This window comes from Rhinoderma darwinii, chromosome 3 (genome assembly GCF_050947455.1).
Source record: "Rhinoderma darwinii isolate aRhiDar2 chromosome 3, aRhiDar2.hap1, whole genome shotgun sequence".
In the NCBI taxonomy this organism is placed as follows: domain Eukaryota; kingdom Metazoa; phylum Chordata; class Amphibia; order Anura; family Rhinodermatidae; genus Rhinoderma; species Rhinoderma darwinii.
Genome location: NC_134689.1, coordinates 35,994,616 through 36,005,862, shown reverse-complemented (window position 1 = coordinate 36,005,862; position 11,247 = coordinate 35,994,616). Strand labels below are relative to the sequence as shown.

The following is an 11,247-nucleotide window of genomic DNA, read 5'->3' as shown; positions in this document are numbered from 1 at the left end:
TCATATATGTAAATTTCTCTTCATCTAAAGGAATGAATATACATAATAAACATTCATACATTGTGTGCCATATGATAGGAGAGGAAGTACTAAAAAAAAATATTTTTGGATTTGACAGATGCATTGCACCCTCTAGTGGTTGGTTCTTGAAATAAGAATGCAGAGAAAGACGGTATAGCATACCTACTGAAGCAAGCATAGGGCTAACAGATAAATATTAAATTGGAACATGTATTAGGGACATACAAATAAGTAATATATAGAATAGGATTATAACATGACCAAGAGTACGTAAACAGCTCTCCTGATAAGTGGGTTTTGCAATTTCTGCCTCATCCATTGGTAAAAGGTGCATGAGAATCAGTGTCATACAATCTCCATAGACCATTATTAGCAGGTGTTAGCTGTTTTGACGTGTTCCTGGGTGTAGCGAGTTTAAAAAAAAGTTAGACGATATGGGACTAAAACGTTGGGAGGTATGCCTTCCTAAAGCCACCTTAGTCCTCGTTCACATCTGTGTTGTGCCTTCCGTTCTAGCGTATCCGTCAGGGGACCACAAGAACGGAAGTAAACGTTCTAGTAAAAAAAAACATTGATTTCAATGGGTTTTGTTTTTGCATCAGTTGTGCTCAGTTATGCTCCATTCTGTCAGGTTCCCATTTTTTTTTGACTGAAGCAATAGCATAGTCTACTGCGCTATCGTTTCCGTCAAAAATGAGGGCAACCTGACGGAAAGGACCATTCAGTTTTTGTTTTTTTAACATTGAAGTCAATGGATGATATGCTATCCGTTTGTATGAGTTTTGCATTACGTTCAATGGATCAGGTTTTTTTTCTGCACATACAGCCCCATTCACATCAAATTAGGGGCTTCCGTTGGAGGTATACGTCGGGAAGACGCCCGACGTATACCTCCGACAAAAGGCAAAAATGTATCCCCCTGTATGGCACTGTCCCTGGCAAAACTCCTAAAGTCACTGTGCATTTATGGATAGTGACTTTAGGAGTTCCCCATCGCTGGATACGGCGAGCAGAGCATCCGCCGATGCTCTGCTTGGGGACTTCATCACTCCTCCTGATGTCACGGTCCATATATGGACAGTGGCTTCAGGAGTTTTCAGGGAGCTGGAGTCTCTGGACAGAGCCATCTAATAGCGCTCTGCCAAGAGACTCCAACACTGCAGAAGCTACGGACTTCACTATCCCTATATGGACAGCGATGTCAGGAGCTCCCTGAGGTATACTTTTAACGTATACCTGTGGCAGATGCCATACGGTGGCATCAGTCACCCATGTTAAAAACGCATACTGTGTGGTATACGTTTTTTCTGCGGGATCCCCCAGGATGGAATAGCGTAGTCTACTACGCTACTCCATACTTTAAAAAAAAAAAAGGGACATCGATGTATACCAGCCCAACGGAGGCCAAAATGACATTCTTTTGGTCTCCGTCGGGATAATGGAGCCCTATGGACACGATTATCTTGTACGTCGGGAGCTTTCCCGACGTACAAGATAAATGTAGTGTCTTAACTGGATATGAATGGGGCCTAAGGCTTTGTTCACGTTGTTTTGATGGAATACCGTAGTAGACTATGCTATTGATTCCGTCAAAACACAACGGAACCCTTACCCAACGGTCACAAACGGAAAACATTTGCACCGGATCAGTCACCATTTGGATCAATAGTGATGCAAACGGAAACCTAGGGTTTCCGTTAGTTTCAGTCAGGTTTCCGTTCATGGATTCCCCTGACGGAAATCTCCGACAGAACACATGAAGGGAGCCCTGACGCAGATGTGAACGAAGCCATAGTCAAATATGAATTGTGCTACTTTGTAAGGTGGAGACATCTAACACACTGGGACTGCAGCGAAGTCAAGCAAGCACACCACTGAAGCCGAAGTGCCAAAATTCCTCTGGAGGTAATGTCAGCGCAACAACGGTTTGTCTGGAGCATCATGGATTGGATTCTCACTGGTCTATCAGCCATCAACAAGCTCAAAGGGATGAAGTGTTTCGATGTGCACTTTCCCTTTGGCCATGTAATTGTACAACTTAGAATAGAAAGGATGCAAAGGAGACGGTGGACAAAGAGTCTATATATGTCTCAGGTTTATGTAAAAATGAGATTTTACACTAGAATGTATTGGATGGCAGGGAAGCAGTTATTTTCCTAATTTTGGGCTTTATGGAGAACCTAATAAGAAGGACCTGGTTACTGGAGAAGGCTGGAGACAACTCCAGTTAGTACAGTACTGGCCTGTGCTGTAAAGGGAAGACACAAGGTGCAGATTAATTATATATAAAAGTATCAGCAGCTCCTGACCTGGTGGACCTGCGGTTAGAACGGCTGACCACCAGGGGTTTCAAAAGGTCTGGATCCTCTGCGATCAGTTGATCGCTGAGCTGGCTTCGTGCCAAAAAAAAAGAAAAAAAGGGTTGTCATGATGTTGACAATCCCATGAATAAAGTTTCAAAGTAATGCAAATCTAATGCCAACCTTAAAGAAATAATGAAAAGCATCTTAGGTCACTCACACTTGATCTGTGCAGAGAAGGTGAGGGTTATTTTTGCAAACAGCTCATCTTTCTCAAATCGGTCTTCTTTTGTCTGGGTCCAGAAAGATTTTTCGGAGAGCTCTCTGGGAGTAATCTAAGAAATAAAAAAATGCAATTATGAGTTACTTTGATGGAACAAGTACAGACTACAAAATGTGTTTTCCTTTTAGAACTTGGATATGTGAATAACTGGTGAGGAACAACCAAATGGATGAAAGAACAAGAGAGCCCGTTACGGATTAGGGGGTGTGGGAATGTGCGTGGATGTCAGTTCTACAGAGCTGCAGCTTTGTTGGGCTTCGAGGACCTGCGAGATATTAATGATGAACATAAGCTACGAGCAGATACGACTCGATTTTTTCACATTGAGATATAGATGGTTTCCTGGAGGTTGACTGCCGGATAATGATCCCTTAGATATGCACATTAATTAACTGTATCCCACAAAATATCATCATAATAAAAAAACAACAGAGAGAATAGCAATTTAAATGACAAAAGAAACTAGTCTTTTTTTTTATAGCGAGGTAATTATCTACTGCCTGCATATTTTACATGAAATGCGTTATTAAAAATTGTGTGTTACCATGGTACTGGCCTCAAAATGCTTCCAATAAGGCAGAGGGCACAAAACACGAAATAAATAATTTAAAAAAATGAAATTAAGTGAAATTAAACGAGAGAAAGAAAGGGAGTCCATTAATCAGCGGCTTCAGGCAGGGTGAAAAAAGCCAAGGAAAAAGGAGCTCCTCTGATGTTTAAGAGTTCTATATCTTTAGAACTAGACTACAAAGTAAAGGGAATATTCTAGAGCGGTCATCACCCTTAAAATATTCCGTGTGGGTCATGTAAAAATTGTGACCCAGACCTGAGGAGAAGCTACATGAATGGGTCAAGGGTGGGGTGGGATACATTGCCATAGCCGATATACTTCAATATTGGAAATTTCAAATATTGCTGCCGTCCGGCTATGTTTAGCAGAAACACTGCATGACAGCTGTGTTCAGGCAGCAACGGGGGGCAGGAGCGGTAGGATAGACTGCCTGCTTGCTCAGCTCATTCCCAAACTCCTATAGACTTCAATGTGGATATGCCATACAAGATGAAGATAGGAACACCTATTTAACTACTTTCAGACCGCCGAACGTCTTAAATCCTCCGGGTTATCTGCACAGACGTTTCTGAATGTCTCTGGATGAGTCTGCAGCGCACAAATTGTGAAGCTGCAGGAGAAAGGAGCGTGATGTCAGACAGCCCAACTCCCTATAGAGAAAACAGGCACGGTTTAGTAACATCTCTATCTACTTGACCGCTGTATATACATACAGTGCTCAATAAGCACTAAGTATACAGATCAGGAGGTGGCAATGATGGTGATCGCCGGGTGCCAGGTAACCGCAGGAGATGCTGGATCTTTACCGGGGCTAATATTTCAGCCCCAGTTACAAAATTAGCAATAAAAAAAAATTCAAACGTAATATTAAAATGGGCCCAAAATAACTTTAACCCCTTAACGACCAAGCCATTTTACATTATTTCATTTTCGTTTTCCACTCCCCACGTTCCAAACTTTTTTATTTTTCTGGCAACGGAGCGGTGTGAGGGCTTATTATTTTCAGGATGAGATGTAGTTTCTAATGGCACCATTTAAAGTACCATATAGCGTACTGGGAAACTGAAAAAAAATTGGGAAAAAAAATTGCGATTCCTACATTGTTTTTTTGGTTTTCATTTTTATGGCTTTCCCAGTGTGGTAAAAACGACAACTTAACTTTATTCTGCGACTCAATACGATCATGGGGATACCAAATTTATATAGTTTTTCTGTAAAGGATCTGCCAGGCACAACTTCTGTGTATACGCCCATAGGTAATCAGTCTGCACCTGAGTCTATGTCTCTGAGACTGACTCCATCTTCCATCACTCAGGATGGCAGGCTTAGGAGCGGGAGAGCCTATCGCAGCCTGGCCAGACTCAGCTAGCTCCCGCCCTCTGTCTATTTATACCTGCCTTTCCTGTTCCTCCTTTGCTTGTGATTCTTCTCGTGTGGTTTCCTGGCCCAGCTACAGCTTCTGACTATTTTATCCTGCTCCATACTGACCCTGGCTTACGGACTACTCTCCTGCTCTGCGTTTGGTACCTCATTCACTCCTGGTTTGACTCGTCTCGTTCACTACTCTTGTTGCTCACGGTGTTGCCGTGGGCAACTGCCCCATTTCCCTTAGCTTTGTCTACCCTTGTCTGTTTGTCTCGTGAACTGAGCGTAGGGACCGCCGCCCAGTTGTACCCCGTCGACTAGGGCGGGTCGTTGCAAGTAGGCAGGGACAAAGTGACGGGTAGATTAGGGCTCACTTGTCCCTTTCCCTACCCCCATCATTACATTTTCCTTATATATTGCTACTTTTAAAAAGTAAAAACCTTTTTGTTAAAAAAAAAAAAGTTTTGTTTCACCACATTCTGACTTTCATTTTTTCATGGATTGAGCGGTGTGGGGCTTATTTTTTGCGGGACGAGCTGTAGTTTTTATTGGTGACCTAAAAACAGCGATTTTGGCATTTTACATTTTTGGCTTTTACTGCGTTCACTGTGTGATTTAAATAATGGTATATTGTAAGAGTTCAGACTTTTACCGATGCAGCGATACCAATTTTGTTTCTTTTTTACATTACTTTAGAGGAAAAATGGGAAGAGGGGTTTTTTGAACTTTTAATATTTCTTAACCTTTTTTTTTTTTTACACCATTTACTAGTTCCACCTGGTACAATATACTGCAATACTAATGTATTTCAGTATATCGTCATTTTCACAGGCATCTGTTAAGCCGTGCTGGAGACACGGCTTAACAGAGGCAGACAAAAGGCAGACCTGGGGGCCTTCATTAGGCCCCCAGGGCTGCCATTACAGCCCCTCTCTATAACGCCTCAGATGCTGCGGTCACGATTGACCGTTGCATTTGAGGGGTTAAATGGCCAGGAACAGCGGCCTCCATACTTCATGCGTGTACGTGATAATGCGTCAAGGGGTTAAACTATATCTTTCCAATATAAAAATTACCTTAACGGAAAAGGGGACACAAATTAAAAATTTATCATTGGGCCCCTTGTGCTGCTAAAGAAAAGAAAATATTTTTTCTTTATTTTCCCCAGATATTCCCCAAAAAAATATTAAAAATACTAAAATAAAAATTACATAAAAATAGAGTCCTCTGTATCACAGAAAAAACATGCAAAAATTCTTTAAAAAACTGAACGAGAAAAATAAATAAAATGTAAAGCCTTCAAACCGTCATGTACTAAAAGAAAGCAGAACTATCCCTGGTCTTTAACGGAGGAAAATGGCCTGGCCTTCAACTAGTTACGGAAAGGGTCACTGGCTTTTTTTCAAATCAGTTTATAATTTGTTCCTTTAATAACCCATCACAGCCACTTTTGGACTTCCTGACAGAGCCCTATTTTTCAAATCTGACGTGTCACTTTATGTGGTAATAACTTTGGAATGCTTTCACCAACCCAAGTGATTCTGAGATTGTTTTCTTGTGACAAATTGTACTTTATGTCAGGGGTAAAATTTGGTCGATAAATTAATTGCTTATTTGTGGAAAACACCAAAATTTTGAGAAAATTTGCAAAAATTAGCATTTTTCTAAATATGAATGTATCTGCTTGTAAGACAGATCGTAATATCACACAAAATACTTACTAGTTCCCGTTTTCCATATGTCTACTTTATGTTGACATAGTTGTTTGAATGTCCCTTTATTTTTTAGGACGTTACAAGGCTTAGAAGTTTAGCAGCAATTTCTCACATTTGGAAGAAAACTTCAAAACCCTCAATTTTGGGAAACCCCCATAAATAACCCCATTTTAAAAACTGCACCCCTCAAAGTATTTAAAACCGCATTTAGAATAGGCATTTCACAAAAATTGAAGCAAAGTGGAGGTGAAATTGACTAACTTAAATTTTTTTTTTTCTTTCAGAAATTCAATTTTAATACAAAAAAAAATCTGTAACACAGCAAGTGTTAACAGAATAACACAACTCAATATTTATTGCCCAGATTCTGCAGTTTTTAGAAATATCCCACATGTGGCCCAAGTGTGCTAATGGACAAACACAGGCCTCAGTAGTGAAGGAGCACCTTCAATTTATTAGAATATATTTTATGCACCACGGCAAAAACAAAGGAAACACCTAAAAATAAATACTTATTTTTGGAAACGACATCACAAGGAATTCATCATAAGGTGTAGTAAACATTTTGACCCCACAAGTGTTTTGCAGAATTTAGTACACAATAGATGTTGCAGATTGAAAATGCCCATTTTTCCACAGATATGCAATTTCAGTGCACAATATGATGTGCCGAGCTTGTGCCACTGGAGACACACACACCCCATAAATTGTTAAGCGGGTACAGTAATACCCGATGTGGTCATAAACTGCTGTTTGGACACACTGTCCGGCTCAGAAGGGAGGGAGCGCCATTAGGGCAGATTTTGCTTGGTAGTAGTTTTGTTTAGGGTTTTACTGGTATTTCAGTTTATAATGTGGGGGTACATGTAAGCTGGGTAGAGTACATCAGGGCATAATAGGATGATGTAATAATGGGGATGAATGAATAATAAAATTAATAATCCATGGATTGGTGTGGTACGCTTTGAACCAATCCTTTATGGACAGACCAGGTTTTTTGGGGGGGGGCAGGTGTCACACTGATAAATAGGGTCCTTTCTTATACCCTTTTTGGAACACGCTCTGCTTTTTTTTTGGGGTCCTTACCTAGTTTGCAATTTGGGGAATTTAGCTGAGAAAGTATATTACAGACGACACCCGCTGAAGATGAAGCAGGCACAGCTCCTGTGCCCACTTGATCTTCAGGACGTGACTGTATGCCCGTCAGCGGCAAGTCAGCCTTAAAGTGGACGTACAATTATGCCCAATAGCAGGAAGGGGTTAAAATATGTTTATATATTAATAAATATGTTTGTTATGATATTTAGCTCAACATCAGTGTCAGAAAAGTCCTGATATCTCCCAGCCCATATGCAACAAAAGTTTTGGCAGACATACCTTTGACCAGTTTGGTCGTTTCAATTGTACTTCCGGTTTGTACTCTTTTTTGGGTGCTAATCCAAATGGTAGGGCTGGTTCTACAGGTGCACCCCAGCCTCCAAGGCCTGGTGGAGGAGGCGGGCCGCCAAACGCTGGTGGTGGTGGAATTCCAGGCCCGCCAGGGAAAGGTGGAGGTGGTGGTGGCATCCCAGGGGCACCAGGAAGAGGGGGAGGAGGAGGAGCTCCTGGAAGAGGTGGTGGTGGAGGAATACCAGGAGCACCTGGAAGTGGCGGAGGTGGAGGAGGAGCCCCACCAAAAGCCCCTGGGAGTGGTGGTGGAGGGGGAGGTCCTCCTAGTCCAAATAGGGGTGGAGGAGGAGGAGGAGGAGGCGGCCCTCCCATGGAAAGAGGGAAAGGAGGAGGGGGTGGTGGTGGTGGTGGTGGTGGGGCAGGCCCTCCAAATCCTGGCAGAGGAGGTGGTGGAGGAGGCGGAGGTGGCCCTGATCCTGGGAGTGAAGGAGGAACCGGTACAACAGTAGAGACTGACATAGTGGCCATTTCTTTTTTTGTATCTTCAAGCTCCTTTGTCAGTTTAGCAACCTGCAAAAGTATGAATATTATGAATGAGTGAAGTGGATAAAGAAAATTCCTACAACCGAATAAAAGTAAATATATGAATGTGCACTGAATGCAATTCTTATTTTTGCTGGGTTAAACAAATATTTAACATTTTCCACTTACTGCACTTTCATTCCTAAAGAAACTTTTTTTTCCCCGCCATCATAAAACAAAGTCCATTAAAGTTTTAAATTTCCTTGCCAACTTAAATGATTATTACATCTCAATGAAGGGAACAAGGTGGTGAATACATTTTTCCATGCAGGTGTAAAAATAATATTTTGCAGTGATTTGTGCCTCAAAAAAAAGGCACACAGTGTCTTCGGCTGAAACCATGATTTTTTTTTTTTAGTAATTATATTTCTCTTCTAACTACTGTATTATTCATTTCATGACTTAAGTAGGAGACCGAGGTGAAAGCTTTGTCGGATTTCCATTTTCACATTCCTTTTTCTTAGTCGCTGACAGAACAAAGAGTAATAAAAGCTTCACGGATAAAGAAGGAAAATCCATGAGACTTGACAATGTGCAATTCCGTAAATGTATGTGCTTTTTTGTTAAGCCTTAATCTGCCAGTGGGAGTTGCGATCACAGCCCAAATCTGCACCGAACATGTTAAAGATACATTATACGTAATGATTTTGCTTTAAACAAAGGCAGAATAATTTTTGTTTTGAAAATCCCGTGTATGATAAATATCTTTCTTCACTGGTAACATATTGGTTACTATCAATTGCCTATACAGAGGAGGCAGCCATTTTGGAAAATAGAAAGGAAACAGTGGTGCCAAAGTTATGTCAAAATCTGATGCACAACTTTGGGGCTATTAGGAATTGCATGATAATTGTTGCCAAGAAAAGCTAGCCATTGCCATGTAGCCTAGCTACCAGGAGGAGAAAAAAACAACCAATTACCCACTTACCAACTAGGCATGTACCAACGCACTCAAGGCAGAAACAAACAAGCATATGTTAGTAAAAGGGTAAAAATGATGCCAGCAAGCGCTCCTGCGTCCTGCGGTGGTAGTAGCGATACCTTCTCATGGAGTTTGGTGCGGTTTATATGATTAGCTGAAGGTTGGTTTTCCATCACAATAGTCCACAAAACATTGATTTGCGAGTGTCTGAGACCCCCACCAGTCCCAAGACTGCATGTGTGGACGACTTCTTTATTGCAATATTAACTAAAACTAGACCAGTGTCCCTCCCCATTGAAATAAAGGGCGGCTACAGAGACAGCCAAATGCTTTCAAATTAATGTGTCTTAAAGGGAATCTGTCACTAGTTTTTTGCTGTCCTGAGGGCAGTATAAAGTCGTGCCAGGGATCCCCGATTCCAACGCTGTATTACTTACTTGTCAATGATCAGTAGTTTTTAAAAGAAAAAAAAAAACACCACTTTTTTTTCTCATGCAGCCCCTATTCATGAGCTGCGGCTAGCCCCGCCCACCAGATGGCGATTGACCGCTTTCTCCCCATACTGTGCATATGGAGAAAGTTGCAAATCGGCGGTGGGTGGGTGGGGCTTTCCGAAGCTCATGAATATCGAGAACTTCGCCTTAACTGTTAATATCCTTACTTACAGAACCAGAAAGTTGAGAGACTTCAGTTTCAAGTTTTTGTTTCTCGGTGGCAATCTGCTGCTTCTCGGAATCCAGCGTTTGCTTCTCTCCTTGTAGATCAGATAATTTCTGCTCAAACTCGCTTTCTTTGGCTTTTATTTCCACCTGGAGCTCGTGTCTTGCAGTGAGTTCTGCGTCCAGCTGTCCACAAGATAAAACAAAGAAATATTGGAAAGTGGACTAAAAAAAATAAAATAATTAAATTCCCTTTTTTCACAGATCTATTCGAAACAAATGTCCAACTTTATCATATCTCTATGGTAAATATACACTCACGCCCACTTTAATGCAGCACTATAACTGAATTCCCTTTCAAAAAAAAAAAAAAAAAAAGAGTTAAAGAGGCTCTGTCACCAGATTTTGCAACCCCTATCTGCTATTGCAGCAGATAGGCGCTGCAATGTAGATTACAGTAACGTTTTTATTTTTAAAAAACGAGCATTTTTGGCCAAGTTATGACCATTTTTGTAGTTATGCAAATGAGGCTTGCAAAAGTCCAAGTGGGTGTGTTTAAAAGTAAAAGTCCAAGTGGGCGTGTATTATGTGCGTACATCGGGGCGTTTTTAATACTTTTACTAGCTGGGCGCTCTGAAGAGAAGTATCATCCACTTCTCTTCAGAACGCCCAGCTTCTGGCAGTGCAGATCTGTGACGTCACTCACAGGTCCTGCATCGTGTCGGCCACATCGGCACCAGAGGCTACAGTTGATTCTGCTGCAGCATCAGCGTTTGCAGGTAAGTAGCTACATCGACTTACCTGCTAACGCCGATGCTGCTGCAGAATCAACTGTAGCCTCTGGTGCCGGTGTCCTCGCTCGTCTGACACGATGCAGGACCTGTGAGTGACGTCACAGCGTGATCTCTCGAGAACACGCTGTGTCTGCACTGCCAGAAGCTGGGCGTTCTGAAGAGAAGTGGATGATGCTTCTCATCAGAGCGCCCAGCTAGTAAAAGTATTAAAAACGCCCCGATGTACGCACATAATACACGCCCACTTGGACTTTTACTTTAAACACACCCACTTGGACTTTTGCAAGCCTCATTTGCATAAATACAAAAATGGTCATAACTTGGCCAAAAATGCTCGTTTTTAAAAATAAAAACGTTACTGTAATCTACATTGCAGCGCCGATCTGCTGCAATAGCAGATAGGGGTTGCAAAATCTGGTGACAGAGCCTCTTTAAGTATATTTTGTAACCCACTACAGCAAAATCATTCATGTTAGTTTCCTATTGATGGCCAGCACTGGCACCAGGTCGTCATAAAAGTCATTTTTTGGACATTGTCTTAATTTTGGCAAGACTTGAACTTCAGTCTGACATGAGAAGCCTGTAGGACTCATGTAGTCATGTGTTTGTACTGTTTGGTAACAGGCGGGCCACTGTCCACTGTAGA

The 11,247-nt window shown here is 41.7% G+C and overlaps 1 protein-coding gene across 1 annotated transcript in view; it reads right to left on the bottom strand.

Annotated features, from left to right (window-relative positions):
- Positions 1–2,219: 2,219 nt before the first annotated feature.
- DIAPH1 (diaphanous related formin 1) overlaps positions 2,220–11,247 on the bottom strand; it is a 118,195-nt gene continuing 109,167 nt past the window's right edge. Inside the window, exons 15-18 of the mRNA XM_075859356.1 lie at positions 9,814–9,993; positions 7,633–8,214; positions 2,542–2,656; positions 2,220–2,269 (exon numbers count right to left, since the gene is read on the bottom strand). Of these exons, the coding sequence (XP_075715471.1) occupies positions 2,220–2,269; positions 2,542–2,656; positions 7,633–8,214; positions 9,814–9,993 (927 nt within the window). The remainder of the gene's footprint in view (positions 2,270–2,541; positions 2,657–7,632; positions 8,215–9,813; positions 9,994–11,247) is intronic.